This window comes from Schistocerca americana, chromosome 1, assembly GCF_021461395.2.
Source record: "Schistocerca americana isolate TAMUIC-IGC-003095 chromosome 1, iqSchAmer2.1, whole genome shotgun sequence".
Classification (NCBI taxonomy): Eukaryota; Metazoa; Arthropoda; class Insecta; order Orthoptera; family Acrididae; genus Schistocerca; species Schistocerca americana.
Window position 1 is genome coordinate 1,002,466,872 of NC_060119.1, and position 24,946 is coordinate 1,002,491,817.

General features: G+C 39.4%; 1 protein-coding gene across 1 annotated transcript in view; it reads left to right on the top strand.

Annotated features, from left to right (window-relative positions):
• LOC124548715 (sodium leak channel non-selective protein) overlaps nt 1-24,946 on the top strand; it is a 436,855-nt gene that overhangs the window by 361,186 nt on the left and 50,723 nt on the right. The window contains exons 25-28 of the mRNA XM_047125188.1: nt 16,704-16,921; nt 21,010-21,233; nt 21,320-21,456; nt 23,702-23,838. Of these exons, the coding sequence (XP_046981144.1) occupies nt 16,704-16,921; nt 21,010-21,233; nt 21,320-21,456; nt 23,702-23,838 (716 nt within the window). The remainder of the gene's footprint in view (nt 1-16,703; nt 16,922-21,009; nt 21,234-21,319; nt 21,457-23,701; nt 23,839-24,946) is intronic.

The window sequence follows — 24,946 nt, forward strand, 5'->3', positions numbered from 1 at the left end:
ATTAAAAAATCTTGGCCAAGTCTAAAAATGCTAAACTGTTAAAACAAGGGGTACCAAACTGGCATAGAATAGTTACATAAAAGAGTTACTAGATTACAGTTATGTAAGTTAGTGTGTGGCGACCACCATGAGCACTCAAGCCTTTAGAATGAGGAAAACAGCAATTATATGAAACAATTAATAGATTACAATTACATAACTTGGTGAGCAGTTACCTCCTCAGCAAAGATGGTGCAGGCCGTCATGGTGTGTAAAAGCACAGCTTCGAAGGCACTATCATCCAAGAGCCCTATAAGGTGCCATACCACACTGTCCGTTATGTTGGAACAGACTAAAGGTGCATCCAAGTCCGGGCCACCACTGCATGCTTAACTCTGCCACAGGTTCAGCACTCAGTGAGAAGGCTACAGTTGAGTAACATTATAGTATGTAAGCACTGCGGGTATCACAAAAGATGGTAGGATAAAAAGATAATCCCAGAAATATTGCTGAGCATGGACAAAGAAACTAAATAGCCATAAATTTGCAACTCAACTAGGCTCCTCACTGATTTACATAGACGTGGAGAATGAGAGGGGTGGGGCAGGGAGACTCTTACATGGCTGGAACAATTACATTCACATGTGAAAGTTCAGTCTACCCTTTCAGACAAGAAGTAGGATTCTCGGATCCAAAATTCACACCAGGCAAACATCCAACAACAGGGCTTAATCCCCTGTCCATGAATCAGCTACCACGCACAGCTAGATTACCACAAGGCAAAATAATCAGTTCCAGAAGACCTGAGTGTGCTCTACACTAAAGCCATTGTACTTATATAAACTTCCCACTGCCAAAGTCAGTATGCCTCATCGCAAATTCAAGTCACTTGACCCCTTGACATTGAAAGAGGAGGATGTTGCCACCCAAGCATCACTGGTCCCTGCTCCCTATTACCCATGCGAACACCTCACTTCTCCAATTGTAACACCACCACCACCACCACCAACACACCCACTAGTAAACAGCTCACTCTACACTGCAGGTGAAGCAGGCAGTTTGTAAAAGGAAGTGGCGTCAACACTGCTCAGTTTCTGTGAAGTATGTTGATTTAACTGTCACTCACTCCAATATTATTTCAAGTGGCAGCAAACAGTGAGGTGAAATGATAAAAAGAACAGGAGAGGGACAGATATTGCTGGTACTGGAAAACGATACAAATATTGATGCAGTGCAATATATCTGGGGCTGTTTCCAAATTCTGCTTGGAAGTGCAATGTTTTAAACAATTTTGATTTCAGCATGTTGTCTCCCAACCTTAAAATTTACTATGAATTTTCAAGTCCATTTATAATCTACTGTCCATCCATAAATTGTTATAACAGTTTGTGGATCTGCATTAACATTCAGAAAAGTGTGTTGTTATTGGAAGTGAATGTATGGTTAAAAATTCCTTAGTAAAATATGATGATACTGCAGCTATCCATAGGTATAATTGGTGGTGTCAGTAACTCTTCAGTAATGTTTATGTTTCATCCCATCATCTGCACATAGAAGGCAGCCCAAGAAAATATATATGAAATGCAGAAACTCCTGCAGATGATTACTGTGATGGACAGATGACTCTAACATAAGTAAATGTAATATAATTACTGTAATAAGATGAATATCACCAGTATTGTTTGAGTATAGCAATAAGAACTGGAGACGGTAACACTCACTATATTTACTGGAGTTACCGATATAAATTATTTAAGGTGGAATAACTATGTCAATCTTATATTGAGGGAGCCATATATCTTAATGTTCCAACTTTAGACCTGTGTCGTAGGGTTTCTTGTGCATGACACACTTCAGTGTGCCACCTCTCTCTCTCTCTCTCTCTCTCTCTCTCTCTCTATCTATCTATCTATCTATCTATCTATCTCTGCCCCATCTCCCTCTTCCCCTCCCTCTCCTCTACTTCTACTGCCACCCCCTCCTCCCTCTACCACCAGCCCCTCCCTCTATCACCCCTCCCTCCCTCTACAACCCCTCCCTTCCTCTACCACCCCTCCCTTCCTCTACCACCCCTCCCTTCCTCTATCACCCCTCCCTCCCTCCCTCACTCCTTCCCACCCTCTTATCCCTGCCCCTCCGTCTTATCCATGTGTGATGGTTTTGCTTCATCGGTTGGTAAGCTGGTGCACAACCCCTGTCTGAAACACTATTCATTTCCATATAATCACATGAACATCATCACTTCTTAAGACATTGTGGAATGACACATTTATATCTGTTCACACTGTGAGTGAAAGGATGAACTGACAATCCATCACATTGCTACAACACTCACTCTTTGTAATACATGCAACTTATTCATAAAAAATTCTTACATTATTTGTTTTGAATTAATGATGAAATATGATTATGGTGCACATGACATGTGGCCAAGGACCTCCATCAAGACACTTTGCAACTGATACCCATTCTAAATGTGGTGGCTGTGTCTCCTGATGGTGTAGATGGAATGTTTCAAAATCTCATATGAATCTGTGTTCACCAGTGCAAAAGGATATATGAAGTTCACTTTAACTGCTCCAAATAATTTACAGACTCCAAAATGTGGAAATTCCAGCAGTGTAAAGTAGATGACAGAAGGGTTGACCTGAAGGGTGATTTTGAATGTGCACATTCAAATATGAAGAAATTGTGAGGGCTATTGAAATGACATGACTTGACATATCTCAGCAGTCATGTGTCCAAATTGTTCAGTGTCTAAAAAAGTTGCACTTATCAGAATACAAGATGTCCTACACAGCATCAACTAACTACCCCATGACATTGTCTTTCCTCTGTAGGTGAATCATAGTGTGCAGGTTAGCAACATATCATCTTCTGAGAAAATTCTTACCACAGTGTGTCTAATCCTAATTGTTGTATCTGTGTCAATTATGTGGGCAGAAATTACCATTGAAGGAAATATAGTTCTCCAAGTCATCTACAGTAGTCCTTTGATACCCCAAATGCTTGAGAATGAGATCTTCTGAACCAACATCAGAGCAAATAAGAAATTTATGCAAGGTCTGATCATTTCAATGGTTTTTATCAGTGTGAAAATATGACTTTTCATGCTTTCCCGAAAGATCTGTTGCAAAAACACTTACTTGGTTTACTGCCCGATCATATTGTGTAACTTGCACAATATTTCATTGATGCAACTGCTCAGCATCGTCAGGTGGTGGTAGCTGCTGCTTTCACTGCTGCGAGGTGCGACTGGTGAAAATCACACAGCATCTAACGCTTTCTTGGATGACAAGAGACAGTGCAGTGTTGGGTTGCACGACTCACACGTCTCTTCCAGTTGACTTACACATTGTGCGTGCAGCCGATCCTCTTGTTTGGGTTATCAGCTACATTGCTCTCACCATTTAATTCATCTCTGAAGACTGTATCAGGTTAAGGGGAATATTATTAATGAGCTCTATATTCTTGAAATAAATTATGTTCTCATAGGCTCTTGTCAGTTCAGCAACAGTATATTTTCGACTCTCATCCCAAAGTAACAAATATTCTGTACAAACTGGTTCCAAGATAAATGTCAGAATCTACTAAAAATTCATACAGTTACGTGCGTTGGTGAGCAGGTGTCGATTCGGCACCAGTGAACAGCACGGGTGCTGGCAGCGTCAAACGGTTGTTGCGGCATTGGCGAGCAGATGCAAAGTCAGCAGCGGTGAACGGCAGTTGCAGATGGCGATGGCGGCCCGTTACCGCATCGATGTCATTGGCAGGATACTACATCAATGTTGGGTGTGTGTGCAGCCGATCCTCTTCTTTGAGTTATCAGCTACGTTACTCTCACCATTTAATTCATCTCTAAAGACTGTATCAGGTTAAGGGGATTATTATTAACCAGCTCTATATTCTTGAAATAAATTATGTACTCATAGGCTCTTATCAGTTCAACAACAATATATTTTTGACTCTGTCAAAGTAACAATTATTCTGTACAAACCCCAGCAAGCCAACTGGTTCCAAGGTAAATGTCAGAATCTACCAAACATTTGTACAGTTACGTATGTTCTGCGTCATGAAGAGCCAGGACATAAAGTAAATTCTCTATATAACACATGCTTCATCTGTCTCTGTAACAATCCTCATGATACCACACACCATGGAACATTATCCAAATACTCTTTGACTTTTTGATATAACTTCTAGGGCGCTGCTTGTAACCACTTGTCGGGGCCACTCATCTGACACAGCTCCTGGCTCCGCATGACAACTGTCCTTCCTGTTCACACAGACATGTGTGACGCAGTAAAAAGGCTCTCTCACCCTTGTCATTAAAATATTGGGTGTTCGAGACGGTGGAGAGCCAAGTGTTTCTAGAATTTACCCTGAAATTCTCGAAGCACTACAAGTGGCATTGAAATTTATCATGCTGGGAGGAGGAAACACATGTATGCAGGAAGATGCTCATAGTTGGAGGAAAGCGGCACTCCTAGTGCCCCATGCTGGGTGCCCCAGAAAGGCCATCCGCACATGCGCTATGGGCAGTGACTATGCTGCCAGACGTTCCTGTGGTTAAAGGCTGAAATAAATCTCAGTAGTCCGTTGTGTCGCATGATGACTCAGAAGTTCTTGTTTTTCCCTGTCATGATTTAATGGCAGCCAGTGGTGGATTCCAGGTGCACATAGTTGAAAACCTGCATCCCTGTTGATAAGATTGTCCACTGTATGGATATGTAAGGCCTCCTTAACAACATAGTCCTAGGAAGATGATGCTGGAGGTAAAATTTCCTTCTTTTTGTAAAACATATGATGTCCCATGTCGAGGCAATGCTCCGCTACTGCAGATTTGTCAAGTTGCCCCAGGTGCATATGATGATGGTGTTCAACGCAATGTTCTTGCACGGTTTGGCGTATCTGCCCAACATAAGATTTTCCACAATGGCATGGGATTTTATACGCATCACATTTCCTAAGGCCACAGTCGTCTTTGACTGAGCACAGTAAATTCCTCAATTTTACTGGTGGCAGAAAAAAGCACTTGATTTCATGCTTTTTGATGATTCTTTCTATTCTTGAAGACATGCTGCTAAAAAAGGACAAGAACGCCGTTGCAGTGGGTGCCTCCACATCTTCATTTACATCCCTGCATTGAATTTGCATAGAACAGAATGCACGGCATATCTGCCTATCGCAATAGCCATTCTGTTGGAATACTGTTCTTAGGTGTTGTAGCTCACCAGGTAGACTGTCAGCATCTGAAACCACATGTACTCTATGCACCAAAGAGCTTAAGGCACTATCACATTGTGCAGGGGGTGACAACTTGTGGCCTACAAATATAGCTCTGTATGAGTTGACTTGCAATAGACGCTATGTCCCAGTGTACCATGAGCTTTTATTCTGACTATGACATCCAGGAATAGTAAAATGCCATCCTTTTCCACTTACATTGTTAATTGTATATTTGGATGGCGAGAGTTCAGATGCCAGACAAACACAGGTAATGTCACTATTCAGCTGGGCCACCCCACAAAAGTATCATCTACATACCACCAGAAGCAGGAAGGTTTGAGACTTGCTGACTGTAGTGCTTTTTCCTCAAAGTCTTCCATAAAATAGTTGGCCACCATGGGAGACAGAGGACTTCCCATGGCAACACCATCCACTTGTTATAAATACTGGTCATTCAATAAGAAATAAGTTGAGGTAAGCACATGTTTAAATAATGCCCACTATGTCTTTCTCAAACTTGCTGCTGATAAGCTCTAATGAGTCCTGCAGAGGTACTTTTATAACTAATGATTCAATGCTAAATCAAACCAAAATACCTGACGCTTGTAGCTTAAGTGTCTTCAGGCATCCTATGAAGTCCTCTGAATTCCGGATATGATTACCAAATTTGCCTATGAGAGGTCACAACAGTGTAGCAAGATGCTTGGCAAGAAAATAAGTAGGAGCTCCAATGTTGCTCACTATTGGGCCAAGAGGAGTAGGCCATACAGTCTTGTGGGAGCTGCAGCATGTTGCAATAGGCTCTTAGTCACTTTAGAAGGAATAGAACTGTCCTGGAGAAGATCTAATGTTTTTCTCTGAATTGTTCCAGTTGGATCCTCTCTTAGCTTTCGATAGGCAGGTTCGTTTAGCAGTGCTTCCATCTTGCTGTCGTATTCATGTCGTGAGAGGAGGACGATGGCGTTCTCCTTGTCGGCAGGAAAAATCACAAGGACTTTGTTTGCTCTCAAGTCTCGCAGAGACTTCCTTTCTGCTGAGCTGATGTTGAACTTTCTCAGTGGGGCCTGTGTTAAAATTTGGCAGGTGTCCCTCCTAACTCTTCTGCAACATCACTAGGAAGCTTCAAAACTGCCTGTTATATGCCAGCTGTGACATCTCGAATTGGAGCTGTCCGTGGTGTTGGTGCATAGCTCAAACCTTTCTCAAGCACTGCAACAGCTGCATCATTCAGGATTCTATCTGTGAGACTAAACATGTTGCACCGACGTGGTTATGCTTTGAGATGAGAATACTTTGACATTTGGTGAACCTTGGCTTGTTGTTTCGACCAGTCAGCTAGCATCCAGGTAGCGCTATCTAACCAATCCCAGGATAATGCTGAGAGTTTCAAAGAGCTCTTCAGATGCATTGATAGTAATTTTGTGGACACCATGTGCAGTTCCTGATTTGTATGATTTACCCTCTCTCTCACTAGGGTTGCACTCGCCTGTCATTTAATTCTAACAGCAGCTGCAGATTTAGTATGACGTTTAAATTTAGCAAACATTGGGACAGTTTGTTTGTCATGGCATCTCAATAAAAACGCCATGGTGCACAACAGTCTACCTCTCTTGTTACATAACTTTTCAAGCTCACATATGTCGTTGGCCATCTTCTCCCCATAGAGGTACCATATGTGACTTTTCGTGCTTCCCCAAGAGATCTGTTGCCAACACACTTCCCGTATTTGCCACCAGATCATATTGTGTAACTTGCACAATATTTCATTGATGCAACTGCTCAACATCATCAGGTGGTGGTAGTTGCTCCTGTCACTGCTGCAAGGCACAACGGATGAGATGCCATGACAAGCAAACTGTCCTGGGCGCTAGCTTACTGGTCAAGACAAAGGTTTGCCAAATGTCAAAGTATTCTCATCTCAAGGCCCAACTGTAAGAAGGGAAGGCACCATGTTTAATCTCACGGATAGAATCCTGGATGACGCAGCTATTGCAGTGCTCGAGAAAGGTTTGAACTATGCATCAACACCACGGACAGCTCCAATCCAAGATTTCATAGCTGGCATAGAACAGGAAATTTTGTAGCTTCCCAGTGACGTTGCAGAAGAGATTAGGAGGGAACCTTCCAAATTTTAACATGAGCTTCACTGAGAAAGTTCAACAGTTAACAATGTAAGCGGAAAAGAATGACATTCCTGGATGTCATAGTCAGAATAAAAGCTGATGTTACTGTGGGACATAGCATCTATCGCAAATCAACTCATACAGAGCTATATTTGCAGGCCACAAGTTGTCATCAACCTGTGCACCACAAGTTGTCATCACCCTGCGCAATGCGGTAGTGTCGTACACTCTTTGGTGCATAGAACACATGTGGTCCCAGATGCCAACAGTCTACCTGGTGTGCTACAACACCTAAGAATAGCATTAAGAGTAAATGATACATTGGTGACAGATGTGTATAGTGTTGCAGAACTTTTTAATAAACATTTTATAACTGCTACCGAAAAGATGGGGTTGTCAGGTTCGGTAGGTGCTGCTACGGAATACCTCAGACCAGAAATTTCAAGCAACTTCCATAATATGAATTTGACCCTCACTACCCCAACAGAAATAATGTCCATCATCAAATCTTTAAAATCAAAAACATCTAGTGGGTATGATGAAATATCAACAAAGTTAATTAAAGAATGTGATTCTGAGCTAAGTAACATATTAAGCTATCTGTTTAACCAGTCATTTATCAGTGGAATATTTCCTGAATGGCTGAAATATGCTGAAGTTAAGCCACTGTTTAAGAAGGGAGATAAAGAAATAGCATCAAATTTCCGTCCAATTTCACTGTTGCCAGCATTCTCAAAAATTTTTGAAAAAGTAATGTACAGTTGGCTTTATAACCATCTTATCTCAAATAACATACTGTCAAAGTCACAGTTTGGATTTCTAAAAGGTTCTGATATTGAGAAGGCTATCTACACTTACAGTGAAAATGTGCTTAATTCATTAGACAAAAAATTGCAGGCAACTGGTATATTTTGTGATCTGTCAAAGGCATTTGACTGTGTAAATCACAATATCCTTTTAAGTAAATTAGAGTATTATAGTGTAACAGGAAATGCTGTGAAATGGTTCAAATCTTATATCTCTGGCAGGAAACAAAGGGTGTTATTAGGAAAGAGACATGTATCAAGCTATCAGGCATCATCCAACGAGGTTCCATTTTGGGCCCCTTACTTTTTCTTGTGTGTATCAATGACCTTTCATCATTAACATTACCAGATGCCAAGTTCGTTTTGTTTGCCGATGATACAAACGTTGCAATAAATAGCAAATCAAGCGTAGTCTTAGAAAGATCAGCTAATAAAATATTTGTGGACATTAATCGCTGGTTCCTAGCTAATTCTTTGTCACTTAACTTTGAAAAAACACACTACATGCAGTTCAGAACTTGTAAGGGGTGTCCCACGAGTATATGTCTAACATACGATGACAAGAAGATAGAAGAAGTGGACAGTGTTAAATTCTTGGGATTACAGCTTGATAATAAATTCAACTGGGAGGAGCACACCACAGAACTGCTGAAGTGTCTTAACAAATCTCTGTTTGCAATGCGAATTTTGTCAGACATAAGGGATATAAAAATGAAAAAGCTGGCATACTATGCTTACTTTCATTCCATAATGTCATATGGGATTATTTTTTGGGGTAATTCATCAAGCCAAGCTAAGGTTTTCCGGGCACAAAAACGTGCAGTAAGAGTTATATGTGGTGTGAACTCAAGAACATCCCGCAGAAGCCTGTTTAGGAAACTAGGGATACTAACTACTGCTTCCCAATATATTTATCCATTAATGAAATTTGTCATTAAAAATATATCACTTTTTCAAACCAACAGCTCAATTCATGGAATCAATACTAGAAATAAGAATAATCTTCACAAGGATTTAAAGTCACTTAGTCTTGTACAAAAAGGTGTGCATTATTCAGGAACACACATTTTCAATAACTTGCCAGCAGCCATAAAAATCTTAACAACCAATGAAATTCAGTTTAAGAGAAGGCTAAAGGATTTATTGGTGGCCAACTCCTAGTCCATTGACGAATTTCTCAGTAAAACCAACTGATTTGTGTATATACAGGGTGTTACAAAAAGGTACGGCCAAACTTTCAGGAAACATTCCTCACACACAAAGAAAGAAAATATGTTACGTGGACATGTGTCCGGAAACGCTTACTTTCCATGTTAGAGCTCATTTTATTACTTCTCTTCAAATCACATTAATCATGGAATGGAAACACACAGCAACAGAACGTACCAGCGTGACTTCAAACACTTTGTTACAGGAAATGTTCAAAATGTCCTCCGTTAGCGAGGATACCTGCATCCACCCTCCGTCGCATGGAATCCCTGATGTGCTGATGCAGCCCTGGAGAATGGTGTATTGTATCACAGCCATCCACAATACGAGCACGAAGAGTCTCTACATTTGGTACCGGGGTTGCGTAGACAAGAGCTTTCAAATGCACCCATAAATGAAAGTCAAGAGGGTTGAGGTCAGGAGAGCATGGAGGCCATGGAATTGGTCTGCCTCTACCAATCCATCGGTCACCGAATCTGTTGTTGAGAAGCGTACGAACACTTCGACTGAAATGTGCAGGAGCTCCATCGTCCATGACCCTCATGTTGAGTCGTACTTGTAAAGGCACATGTTCTAGCAGCACAGGTAGAGTATCCCGTATGAAATCATGATAATGTGCTCCATTGAGCATAGGTGAAAGAACATGGGGCCCAATCAAGACATCACCAACAGTGCCTGCCCAAATGTTCACAGAAAATCTGTGTTGATGACGTGATTGCACAATTGCATGCGGATTCTCATCAGCCCACGCATGTTGATTGTGAAAATTGACGATTTGATCACGTTGAATTGAGGAAGTACAGTACAAACTGACGAAACTAAAATGAGCTCTAACATGGAAATTACGTGTTTCCGGACACATGTCCACATAACATCTTTTCTTTATTTGTGTGTGAGGAATGTTTCCTGAAAGTTTGGCCGTACCTTTTTGTAACACCGTGTATATATAAGTACAATATAACTTCTGCGCAATTTCAGTGCAGTAATGTGTTCATTGTAAATAAGTATTATAGTAGTTGTATTACATGTTTATTACCTTATAAATAAATAAAAAACTTTTTTATTTTAAATTCAGTGCATTAGTATTTGTAAAATGACTTTCATATAGTGTTCATTAAAAAATGACGATCATTCCACTTGGGACCTGTGGAATGGTACATTAGCTTATTTGTTTTACTTGTAAATATTTGTTATGTATTGTTGTTTTTCTGACATGTTCCACATCCTGGAGGACCTCCTCACTACTGATCAATTGGAATGAAAGTAAATCTAATCTAATCTAATCTAATGGTATTGCAACAGAATGGCTATTCTGATAGGCAGATATGCCATGCATTCTGTTCTAAGCAAATTTGAAGGTGGGATGTAAATGAAGATGTGGAGGCGCCCACTGCAATGGTGTTCTTGCCCTTTTTTAACGGCATGTCTTCTAGAATAGAATGAATGCTCAAAAAGCATGACATCAATTGCGTTTTTTCAGCCACCAGCAAAACTGAGGAATTTATTGTGCTCGGTCAAAGATGACCATGGCCTTAGGAAATGTGGCATGTGTAAAATCCTATGCCATTGTGGAAAATCTTATATGGGGCAGACGTGCCGAGCCATGCAAGAATGTTACGTTGAACACCATCGTCATACACGCCTGGGGCAACCTGATAAATTTGCAGTAGTGGAGTATTTCTGAAGAAGCAGAGCTTGCCTGGGCACGGGACATCGTATGTTTTACGAAAAGACATAAATTTTGTCCCCGCATCATTTTTTTGGGACTGTGTTGTTAAGGTGGCCATACATATCCATACAGCAGACAATCTCATCAACAGGGATGCAGGTTTTCAACTAAGCACTGCTTGGAATCCAGCACTGGGTCCCATTAAATCAAGACAGAAAAAACAAGAACTTCCAATTCATCATGTGACACAACATACTACTGAGATTTAACTGAGCCTCTATCCACAGGAGCTTCCAGCAGCACAATCATTGCCCATAGAGCATGCGTGGATGGCCTTCCTGCAGCAGCCAGCAGGGGGCTCTAGGAGCACCACTTTCCTCCAACTACGAGCGTCTCCGCTCCTGGCATGATAAATTTCGACGATGCCACATGATTATCTTCATTTGCAGCTTGCAGCAGTGACATCAGCAGCTACCACCACCTGATGATGTCAAGCATTTGCATTGATGAAATATTGTGCATGTTACACAATACAATCTGGCGGCAAACCCAAGAAGCATATTTGCAGTGTGAAAATACTTTTTCAGTAAGCCTTAATCATTAAGCCCAATAGACTTTCCAATGTGTGGATTTTAACAGACAAGTTTGAGGTTTGTAAAATGTCACATAGTGTGGATATTTATACAATAAATTTGTTAATAGATGATCTTAAATCACAACCTGTGACAACCAAATTATTCAAATGCCATGGCTAGGTGAAGTTAATAAGAATTTGAGATCCAAGAGCAAAAAGGTTTTATCACCTATTCCTTCACAATTTGGAAACAGTATTTATTAACCCATAATATGATGTAGCAGTCAAGTAGCAACTGTATACACAGTGACATGGGAAACTACTTTCATTGTTTATTTGACCTTCCATTGGAGAATGGAACATGACATACTTGAAATTTTTGCTGTATGAAACCACTGTGCCCTGTGCAGTATATGAGTTGTGTGAGAAAAGTAATGAGACTGACAACACTGCAAGAAACCTGGTAATGCTGTGTTATTCTACTTGTGTAGACTCGTATGTTCATCCCTTCCAGACGCTCAGTCCGAGTTTCAGTTCTATATAGCCATCACGTCATTTTTGAGAGCACTGTCATTTAAGTTGTGTTTTTGTTGTGTGTTATGAAAAGGAATAGCGGAATTTAGTGCAACTTTATACCACCAAGTTTTGTGTTAAACTTTGGGAATCCGTGAGTGTGACCTGTAAAAATTTGATAAAGGCCTATGTGGAACATCCCTCATCAAGGGAATAAGTTTTTCGCTGGAAAACATCATTTTTGGAAGGCTGAGAACATGTTGAAGATGAATCTCACTCAGGGAAAGCTTCAACTTCAAAAACTAATGAAAACATTGAATATATATGTGCTCTTGTGAGATTAGACTGACGTTTAACAATGAGGATGACGAGTGACCTGTTGAGCTTAAACACTTTCACCAGACATCAAATTTTGACCAAAGATTTGCACAAACAGAAGGTTTGTGCCAAAATTGTGCTGAAAATTTCACAATTGAGCAGGACAATCAAAGAAAATTGGGCATTGATCTTCTTGAGAGAACTGGCAATGACCACGAATGGTTCAGTCATGTGATCACTGGTGATGAATCCTTTCTGAGTATGGTCCTGAGAAAAGCAGCAAAGCGAGGAGTGGCACACTGAGACATCTCCTTGACCAAAAAAACCTCGATTGAATAAATCAAAGATCAAAACAATACTGGTTTACTTTTTTGATAGTAGGTATATTGTGCATAAAGAATTTGTTCCTCCAGAACAAACTGTCAACCAAGTGTTTTACAAGGGTGCCCTGGAAAGTTTCAGGAAAAAGATGAATCTAGTTAGACCAGACATTGCAAACAAGTGTATGCTGCAGCATGACAATGCCAAAGGGAACTACTTTGAAGGGGACAATATTGGTGTTTGAAAAACATAAAAGCTTTGGTATATAAAAAGTCTCATTACTTTTCTCACAGACCCTGTAAGCCATTAGTTACTTACTGATGATGTTTTGACAATCACCTATTGTGAAAGGAAAATTACCTTCTCTTAGCTGTCAAGGACATTCTGTGAATGCAGGAAATCACTCAAATTTATCTGCTGCTAGTTTTAATAAGAAAGAACAGAAAATTAAACCTCATGGCATTTTTAGGATTCCATATAGTCTTCTGTCTGACTGACTGACTGACTGACTGTTAAGAACCCCTTTCCTCGGGAATGGGTAGTTTACATGTATGTCACATACTAAAGTCTACAGACCCACTGTGGTGTAAAACATTTAAGGTTCTAAGTCAATACATTCAAGAGGTATGGTCATTAATGTTGCATTTTTTGATACTCACAAACACACTTATCAGAACCAGTAAGGTACTGTGCATTGACCAAAAATCATTAAATTTGACAAGAAGCAAAGTTTCACAGTACAATTAAAGAAAAAAGTTTGAAAATTATTAATTTGTTATTATATAGCATGACCAAAAAAAAAATTGTCATTTGTTATCTGTCTGCCTGTCTGTCCATCCTTCTCGTAAGACCCCTTTTTCTCAGGGATGTGTGGATGTTTCATTTTGAAACATATGTCAATACTAAAATCTATGGTTCCCTGGCAGTGTGAAACCTTTAAGCTTCCAAGTCAACACAGTCAAAAGATATGGCTATGTATGTCACTTATTTCATATTTGCAAATGTATTCGTAAGAACCTGTAGGGTACTTCTCATTGTCCTAGAATCATGAAATTTGGCAAGAAGCAAGGTTTCACAGTACAAGCAAAGGAAAAAATCTGGAAATTGCTAATTTGTAAATGTCACATAAAAAATAAATAAGTAAATTTTTTGTCATGTTATCCAACTGTCTGTCTGTCCATCTGTTAAGACCTCTTTTTCTCAGGAATAGGTAGACATATCAAGTTGAAATTTATGTCACATACTAAAGTCTGTGGTCCCTTGGTAGTGTAAGAAATTTAAGCTTCTGTATCATTGCAATCAAAAGATACAGCCAATTATGTCACATATTTTGATATAAATTTTCAATTCCTGCCATGGTTGAACTATCTGTACACATTCTTAAGTTTGTACAGAACTCTTGGTGCATGAGTCAGTATCTGGATTTTTTTTTTCCATTAGATTAGATTAGTACTAGTTCCATAGATCATGAATATGACACTTCTTAATTATGTGGAACGCATCAGGACCCCACCGACACCCCGCACCCCTACCTTCTACCTTCTTCCTAAAATTCACAAACCCAATCATCCCGGCCGCCCCATCGTAGCTGGTTACCAAGCCCCCACAGAAAGTATCTCTGCCTACGTAGATCAACACCTTCAACCCATTACATGCAATCTCCCATCCTTCATCAAAGACACCAACCACTTTCTCGAACGCCTGGAATCCTTACCCAATCTGTTACCCCAGGAAACCATCCTTGTAACCATTGATGCCACTTCCTTATACACAAATATTCCACATGTCCAGGGCCTTGCTGCAATGGAGCACTTCCTTTCACGCCGATCACCTGCCACCCTACCTAAAACCTTCATTCCTTTAGTAAGCCAAGGTTTTTTTGCGTGGTTTCTTATAATTAGATTTAACAACTTTCTTGGCAAACAGCTTTCAAATTCTCTTACAAGTGTATCATGAAATAAGTTATATTTTAAATTAGCATCGGGTTCCTTGTACATCTCATACCAGTCTAGCTGCAGAAGATTTTCTCTGAAATTTCTAATTGTTGAGTCATTAATTGAATGCACAACTTTGGAGGGTAGTTTTGAATTACTGAATGGAGCTATGTCATATTCTGTAACTAGCTGAGCATTAGGATCAGAAAGGCCATTCTCAACAGGACAAGAATTTATGTTTTTAAACCTATCTTGGTGTATAAAAGTGTTATCCATCAATGTGCTGCTGTCCTTACTGCCCGAGTAGGAAAATTAATGACAGATGTCAAATTGAAAGAACCGAGCAAGACTTCCAGGTCATTCTTCCTATTACACTCTTTCAGTGAATCAACACTGAAGTCCCCACAAATAATAATTTGCTTTCTCCTATCTGACAGATAGCACAACAAGGCAGCCAAGTTTTCCCGGAATAAATTAAAGTTTCCTGAAGAGGACCTATATACTGTTACAATTATAAAAGAGCCCTCCTTCAGTTTAAGTTGACAGGCACATGCTTCTTTATGTTGCTCTAGACAAAACTTTTTTGTATCTAAGCTTTCTACACAGTGATAACTTTTGACATATATGGCAACTCCTCCTCCCACCTTATTCTCTCTACTCATAAGTGCAGCTAGTTTGTAACCACTGATATTTACCTTTTCTGTATCAGACACAATGTGATGCTCAGACAGGCATAGTATATCTATTACATTATCAGATTCAATGTCATCTAAACAAACCAGGAGCTCATCTACTTTATTCTTCAATCCCGGAATATTTGGGTGAAAAATGGTAACATTATTTTTTACTTTACTTTTGTGAGAATCTACTTTTTTCTTTAATCCACCAATATTTTGGTTAAATATGGTAACATTATTATTTACTTTCCTGTTGTGAGAATTTAGTGAGTTTTGGACCTCTTTAGCACCTGCCTGCCTGAACTTCTCATTGGACACTGATATTAGTCTAAAAAAGAAGTATATCCATGAGTACTAGTGTCCACCCTTATGGATTTCGCTAACAACCCTGCCAGTTTACCCTTCTCTTTCCTATTGAGATTCCCCCTATCAATAGCCTCGGCAGGAACCAATCCAATGTCTGACAGAGCGGCCGCCCTACCCAACTGATCCAACTCCATATTTACCCTCCTGACAGAGCGGTTCAACTGGGGCTGATCATGTCACACAAAAGCAGGCAGGAGCCCAACTTTGGTATGAGTAGTTTCTGAGGCTATTTTCACCAGGTAACACTCAATACTGTAGCCCTGATCCCTATCAATACTGTTTCCCACTCCAACCACTATCATCACATGATCCTGCTTTGTGAATCCCTTGCACAAGGAACCTATATCCTCTACCACCTGGCTAAGACATGCACTTGGCTTGAAAAAGTTTGTGACCTGGTACCTGTCACCTAATTTTTCCTGCAAAATGTGGCCCACACCTCTTCCATGGCTGCTATCTAGCAACAGAACTTTCCTCTTACTTTCTACTTTTTTTGAAACATTTGGTTTCCTAGTGAGATTCTGTTGCCTTTTAACTACATCTACTTCTACTGGAGCCTCTTCCTTACTTAACTGTGGCAGCAAGGCAAATCTATTGGTTGTGCCAATTGGGAAACTGTCAGACACTGTCCCCTTTCTGTGGCCCCTGTTCCTAGCTACCACTGCCCTTTGTATTCTGGTACTTACGTTTTCTTTAATGTGAGTAGAAATCTATGTTTTATAATTATATTTGAGACTGTTCCATTTGACATTTTCCTAAAATAGTTATTGATTCACTATTTTTGTGCTGTCTTTCTATGAACACATATCAGTTATTGTGAAAATAAGAAATTCCCTTTGTTTCTCCTGATCTGATTAATCCATAAAAACTTTCCTGTGTTACAGCTACATCTATGTCCATTGTACCACCTGTAGAGATTAATTATGCATACAGAAGCGTATTTTCAAATAATTGTCTCTTTTTCCAACTTTCCCTTTCGTTTCAGAATGACTTATCATACTCAATCGGATTCATGGTTGTCATTCTTCGGTTTTTTACAATAACTGGGAAGCATGCGACACTGAAAATGCTGATGCTCACTGTGGGTGTCTCAGTGTGTAAAAGTTTCTTTATCATCTTTGGAATGTTTCTTTTAGTATTCTTTTATGCCCTTGCTGGGACCATTCTGTTTGGCACTGTGAAGTATGGAGAAGGGATTGGAAGGTAAGAGTCTATATTTTAAGTTTATATCACAATAATGGAAATTCCTGGATAGAGCTATACATTAAATGAAAAGGCAACCACTCACGTACAGCAGATCGATACTTGGAGCACAGTAACACGTAACAGAAAACAGCATTCACACTAGCTTTCAAGTACTAGCTGTTTTTCCAGCAACAGTACACACTTTCGCACACACAGACACCTGTACACATACTTCCATAGCCACAGCAAGTTTATATCAGAAACATGCTTAATAGATGTTCATCATCTTAATTAAATAAGTGGGCTTTGTCCTGTATGTAAATGGATGGATGTGTATAAGTTCTACAACTCTGGAATATCTGTAGCTTTTTCACCAAAATGTCATATACGCAATACACTATTCAGAAAAAATTGAGATTAAGACAACCCTAACAGTGCAAGGAATGTAAAGGAGATATCATCTAATAATAATTAAACATGGTCCATATTAGTTTGAAATCAGTAGATTTCGAGACTTCTGGGCTGCTTGGCAGCTGCTCCAAGATCACCTAATCCCAATTTTAGTTGAACAGAACTCTGTGGAACCTTTTTGAGGTTTTTAGAAATAAGAACACACTATAAAACATTTTAGAAGTAACTAAGCACATAAGGTCTGATCCAAGTGTGTCCGCATCATATTTGACTTTAAATGGGGCTTCCAGTTATTTGATGTAGTTCTTCACCCCTGTCTCTCTCAGCTGTGCAACTAGCACCAGGGTGAAAATAATGATCAATATATCTGGAACAATCGCTTCTGTAGAAAATGAAGAGATGAATTACTGTTTATCCCATGGGGGCCATTTGTTCCCATGGCTCACTTTTTTAATATTAATAGAGTGTAATTTCTGATGAGATGTGTCTTCTCAGTCAAAATCAACAGATCACAGGAAAGGGCTACTATGAACTGTAGAGTTCATTTAAGAATTCCATGTTTCACTTACCCATAACTTTATGTTATTACTCAAGAATAAATATGTTTTCTTACTTTTGGTGAAGAAACTGAAAATATTGTTTACAATCAAATTGTTTGTTAATGGAATGCGCTATGCTATTACGAACTGACCCATCTGTGTATGCCTCTTGACTCATCATCACTGCTTCAAATCCTTCAGTACTTCTCTGCTACTTCTCAAATTTAGGAGAGAGGTTCTGGCTGATTTGGAACTGTGAGGCCAGATCTTAAGTTGTGCCTGGATAGCCCAATTGAGGAGAGCGTTACTCATGTAAGTGAGGTTCTAAATTTGAGTCCTGATTGGCACACGATTTTAATCTGCCAGCAAGTTTCAAGTATTCTTTTAAATTAATGTAACAGTGAATATTTAAAAAATTTTACTTTATAATAAGTAAACTGTACTAACAATGTAGGACAAGACTGATTACTACTTATGGTGAAGAAGACATGTCAAGTTGCAGACAGGCACAATTAAAAGACACTCACAATTATGCCTGTCTGCAAATTGATGTATCTTCTTTACTGTAAGTGGCAATCTCTCTTTTCCTGCATTGCTGATATACCTACCTGGAGTTATCATTATAGTAATATTCTTAAAAAATATGCATTGCCTGACAAAAAAGTGGAGCATTCAGAAGGGGAGGAGGAAACAAAATTAAACTTTGTGGGTTCAAAGGGTATGTGATGTTACAGCAGTGGTTACAAAATCAAATCAAATTTACAACTTGTCAGTGTGAGCCCATTTATCAGTAATACATTGTGCCCCTTATGGCAGGGTTGCATACAGTGACTTGGTTGTGTTGTTATAAATCCCTTGTATCATCTACTGAGGCAAGCTGGCTCACAATTGTTGTAACCAGTCCATGACATCCTACACATTGGCACAGGGACAGAGTTGATGTCTGAGCTGGTCGACATGTTCTATAATGATGATGTGGTGATAATAGGTGGTCAACCGGAATGTCGATGATGAATGTGTCTGCACTCACATTCCCATGCGGTCCAGCATTGGGCCACTGTCACATCTAAATGCCTCATAAATCTGGATATTGCACAAACAGACCATCTGGCCAAATGGATACCTACTATGATGCCCCTTCCAAACTTTGTCAGATGCTGATAATTCTGTCTCACAGTATGCAACATGTCTATATCACTTCACAGTGATTACACAACTTCTAATGCTCTTCATGCCCTTCATTTACCCTTCCAGACCTAGTAACAGCACTAAACATGAAAACACTAACACATTCTGGTGGCTATTCTACCTGTCACAGAGGATTGCAACCTTAATTATTTACATACCTGCTTGTGGTGTGTACATGTGCAATGTTACCTTGATATCTGACTATGCCTTCTGGGCACTTCACTTTTTTTGTCGGGCAGTTTATAAATGAAATTATTTGCTGTAGATTGATATTTATTTAATATTGATTTTTATTTATTATTCCATATAACCCCCCCCCCCCCCCCCATGAACCATGGACCTTGCCGTTGGTGGGGAGGCTTGCGTGCCTCAGCGATACAGATAGCCGTACCGTAGGTACAACCACAATGGAGAGGTATCTCTTGAGAGGCCAGACAAACGTGTGGTTCCTGAAGAGGGGCAGCAGCCTTTTCAGTAGTTGCAAGGACAACAGTCTGGATGATTGACTGATCTGGCCTTGTAATAATAACCAAAACGGCTTTGCTGTGCTGGTACTGCGAACGGCTGAAAGCAAGGGGAAACTATGGCCGTAATTTTTCCTGAGGGCATGCAGCTTTACTGTATAGCATGGAGAGCTGCATCAAACCAGTCTCAGGACTGAAGACCACAACAACAACAATTCCATATAACTGGTTATAAGCTAGAGCAGCACATCTGTAGGGACTGAGCTGACTTGAAATTGGTTAATAAATGAAAGTAGCTAGCAGATCATAACTGTGTGCCAACTGGGACTCAAACCTGGATACTTACCTTTCATGGGGTGTGCTTTTACCATCAGAGCTATCCAGCCACAATTCATGACTAGCCCTTAAAGCTCCACTTTTGATAGTACCTCTCTCTTACACCCCAAACTCCACAGAAGTTCTCCAGCATACTTAGCTGTGTTACCAGCACAGCGTAGGCAGCCTGGACGATACAGTTGTGCAGGTGTATGTGTGTGTATGTATGTGTATTCTGTTTGCTCAGAAGAAGGATTTGTCTGGAATCTCAGCCATGTACTCAATCATGCCTGTCAACAACTCAACTATGTGATTGGTTGTTGTCCTTATTCCTTCCATTATTTATTTTCATGCAGATTGTCTGGATACCAGTATGGGATCATTCCATATATTACAATGAAAAGAACTGCTTGTATTTATGCACAGAGAAAGTTTGCCTTAATTATTAGTGGTTTTTGATCTTAAACTTTCCATGTACAGAAGCATATTAAAGTTGTATTAATTTCACTCATTCAGATTTTTTCTTAAATTTTACTTTCTGCATTTATTGTAGCCCTAGTCAATCACTGAATTCTGGCTAAATCAGATACCATCTAAGGATGTTAAGCAGACTCACACCATTCTGTAGAAAAATAATTTACTTTCACACAGGGCGTAGAAGAGGTTTTTGTGTGGTTAACATACTTGACATTAATAGTAAATGATAAATTTGCCAAGTTCATAAAATACTACGAAATTGGCTTAAAATTTTGATTCACAAATTTTTAAAAAGTAGCTACACCAGTGGGCTATTCTTAAAGGAACCTACACTTTAGAACTGACATCAACATAAATTTTAGCAACAGTTTTGTCAGAGCTCCAAATATAGTAATGTAAAGCTTACAAACAAAAGAATTCTGATGCTATTGTGTGATACACTGACTGTAGACTAAATATTGTTTAATAGTATAAATAATCTTGGAGTGTAAATGGCAATATATATGTATGTATCATTTGACGTTGTTGTGTAAAATTAGATGTTACAAGTACAAAACAATTAAAGTAAATAAATAATTAAAGGACAGAAATAAGAATTTATTCTACTTACTGCATGAATTTAAAATTAAAAGTAATTTAGGGTTGCATTATAATATTTGAATCATTTATACAAAAAGACTGTCTATCTTACAAGTCGTCTTTATCTTTTCAGAAGAGCAAATTTTGGCTCACCTGTGACTGGTGTGGCAATGTTATTTCGCATTGTCACTGGTGAAGATTGGAACAAAATAATGCATGATTGCATGGTGCAGCCACCATATTGCACACCTGCAGACAATTATTGGGAAACTGACTGTGGAAATTTCACAGCATCTCTCATTTACTTTTGTTCTTTCTACGTTATTATCACATACATTGTTCTTAACTTATTAGTTGGTGGGTGAGAGCAGACATTATATATTTTGTGATTGATATTAGAATCTGAAATGTGGTACACACAGGTAACTAGCTTTCTTTTACAGCCATCATCATGGAGAATTTCTCACTGTTTTATTCAAATGAAGAAGACGCCCTTTTGTCATACGCAGACATCCGTAATTTTCAGAACACTTGGAATGTGGTTGATATACATCAGAGAGGGGTTATTCCTGTAAGAAGAGTAAGTTTTACTTCTTTTGTTTTGGCCATCAAAGCTAAGATTCATTTGATGCTTCATGCTATTTACTGCAGATTACCCTTTTCTCTGTTGCCAATTTCCATATTACTGCTAGTCATATTTTACCATTATGTAGCCCAATATCAATTAGCCTATGATATCCCTTCCAAAAACACCTTTTCCAATGCTTGTGTTTCACTGATTCCTAAAATCTCCAACTATTTGCTTTCAATTTTTATCTTTGAGATTTACTCACATATTGTCCACCATAATTAACATTCTTTTTTCTGTTGATAACTCCTTCTGAGTAGTTCATATCTTATGATCCATGTGGTAGAGTACTGTATTTGATTTCTTAAATATTTTTCGAAAGATGAGGCCTTGTTGACTCTTTTAGCATAAAACTGCATCTATTAGGGAAAAGTAATGTGGTGATTCACATCACAATTTTTTGGTCATTAAAGTCATTCTCATCTTAACCACATTAGCAGGTACCACCACAGTTTCTGTACCACTCTCCTTTATTTCTGCAAACTGTGGCTACTGGAGGAACTGCTACTGCCTTCCAGGATAAAGTTTTCCTATGTATCAGTAACAACAGAGATAATTACTGATTCTCCACGCTTACTAGCCTTGTGGTAAGGCATTGAACTTGCATTGAGAAGGATAGTGGTTAAAATCTCCATCAGGGTGTCCAAATTTAGGTTTCCAAAAAGAGCTTACCATAAATCTTGGGATGGATGCTTGTATTCAAAAGGACGCAACTGATTTCCTTCCACACTATGAGCATTAGCTCTGTCTCTGATAAATTCACAATCTTTCTTTATTTTATTCATTGAGTCACATTGATGATCTTTTTTCAGTAACCTCATAGACAATTTGCAAACAGTGGGAAGTCCAGATTGGAATGTCAACAGTTGTGGGAGGGGTATATTGCTATTCACCATAAAGACGGCATGCTTAGTGGCAGATAGGTACATTGAAGAGACTTTTACACATTTAGCATTTATCCAAAGTCTTCATCAGAAGAGTAAAACACAGATGCATTCACACAAGCAAGCACACCTCACACACACATACACACACATACACACACACACACACACACACACACACACACACACACACACACACACACACATATGACTGCTATCTCTGGCTGCTCAGGCCTGAGTTACCAGGGATAGTGAAAATGTGTGTGTGTCGGGGGGGGATTGGCTTGCTTGTGTGAGTGCATGTGTCTTTTACACGGAGCTGCAGACAGGGACAACGAAAAGACTGTTACACATTAAATTTTTAGCCAAAACCATCGTCAGAAAAGTAAAACACACACACATTCTTACAAGCAAGCACACCCCACATACACACACATGACTGCTACCTCTGGCTGCTCGGGCCTGGGGTACCAGAGATAGTGGTAATTTGTGTATTAGGTTTGCTTGCTTGTGTGAATGTGTGCAAGTTTTTCTTTTCTGATGAAATCTTTGGCTGAAGACTTAATGTATAACAGTCTTTTCATTGTGCTGTCTGCATCTCAGTGGTCATCTTTATGGTGAGTATCAGTCTACCCTTCCTATTATTGTTCATACACAATTGTAGTCTTTTCCATACCTCTGGAAAGAGATCCTTGCAATAGACTACCGACTATAGCGGTTATTTCTCTTTCACATCCATATTTTTGTAGCTAGTAGAGGCAGAGAGTGCCCGCCCAAGAGACATTCAGGTTGGGAGTGGGGAGGGGGTGGGGTGCATGTTTCACTTTGCAATAGACTGTAAATATTCTGCTCCATCTCCAGCTCTCCCTTTTGCTCCGCATTAAATTTGTCTTCCCTAAATATTTTTATAATATCAGTATTAATATTAATCTGCAATCTGTAAATGTGAGAGTAGTAAAAACATCTTCACTCTTCTCTGTAGTTTTACTGTTAGCATTTATGCTTGTTACTAGAAAATTCTGTAAATTTCATCACATTTTTAGAAAATTACATGGAGCCTTGATTGTATCAAAGCATTGTATGAATTTCAAAATTTTCAAAATAGTAACCGTAGTTCATATGCATTCTGTGATGCTGACCAATTTGAGTTTGAGGAGGCAGTAGAACAATTAGATATCATTTGTCAGTTTTTGCACCTTTCTTACGGCAAAAGATGAATAAAGTTAAAAATAAATTTAAATGTCATAAAAGCACAGACTTGCATATTAATTTCCATGAATTGCTGTTGTAACGTGAGTAACATTTATTTTCAGGTGAAATTTATTTTGAGATTGCTGAAAGGCCGGCTTGAAGTTGATCCACAGAAAGATCGACTCCTCTTCAAGCATATGTGTTATGAGTTGGACCGTCTTCACAATGGGGAAGATGTGACTTTCCACGATGTTCTAAAGTAAGAAACTCAGTAGGCCTGGGAACTGAGCAGTCTGTTTGCTCACACTTAAGTTTCACAGTTTCTATGACATTTTTAGTATAATTCAAGAAATTATTAATATAAAAACTAAACAATGGAAAATCCAGGATGGAATAATGACAGTTTTATGAAAAGGATAGATTGCTGCTCACCATATAGCAGAGAAGTTGACTCTCAGACAGGCACAACAGAAAGATTGCTACATGCATAAGCTTTCGGCCAAAAGGCCTTCTTCTGAAATGGATAACATACACACACAAATGCAACTCACACACCATGACCACTGTCTCTGGCTGTCGAGTCTGGCCCTGGCAGCCAGAAACAGTGGTCATGTGTGTGAGTTGCATTTGCATGAACATGTCTGTGTTTGCTGTCTATTTCAATATAAAAACTATTATTTTGTTCTTTTTCAAGAGGTTTGTCTTATGCTGTAATATTATTTTGTAATGAAGAAACAAAAATGGTGGTACTATTTATCAGATTTCCCTTTAAGACAATCCTTCTTGAAACTCAGATACTTATACACACATCAAAAAAGGTTTTGCGTCACCCCAGTTCCCAGAATTCCTCAAGATAGATGTTGACTGTGGATACTGTATCATAAACACAGTCCCTTTCACTATTCATAGATGTCACTAAACCCACCCAAAGATGTAAACAACTATACATGAGCAATGCCTGTTAGACAAAGGGGGTCTGACAGCCAATCAGTTCCAGTCATTCCTCCAGGAAGGAGGTACATGGCTCATGTTGACTGTAGTTCAACCATGCCAAGACGGTCAATACTGTGGTTCGATCACATCTGCATTGTTACTCTGTGCCAGAAAGGGCTCTCAACAAGGGAAGTTTCCAGGTGTCCAGGTGTGAACCAAATCGATCTTGAAACATCCTGGCAGATTAAAACTGTGTGCCGGACCGAGACTCGAACTCGGGACCTTTGCCTTTTGCAGGCAAGTGCTCTACCAACTGAGCTACCCAAGCACGATTCACGCTCCGTCCTCACAGCTTCACTTCTGCCAGTACCTCGTCTCCTAGCTTCCAGACTTGTTGCACATGGAGGAGATACAGAGAGGCAGGAACTGTCGAT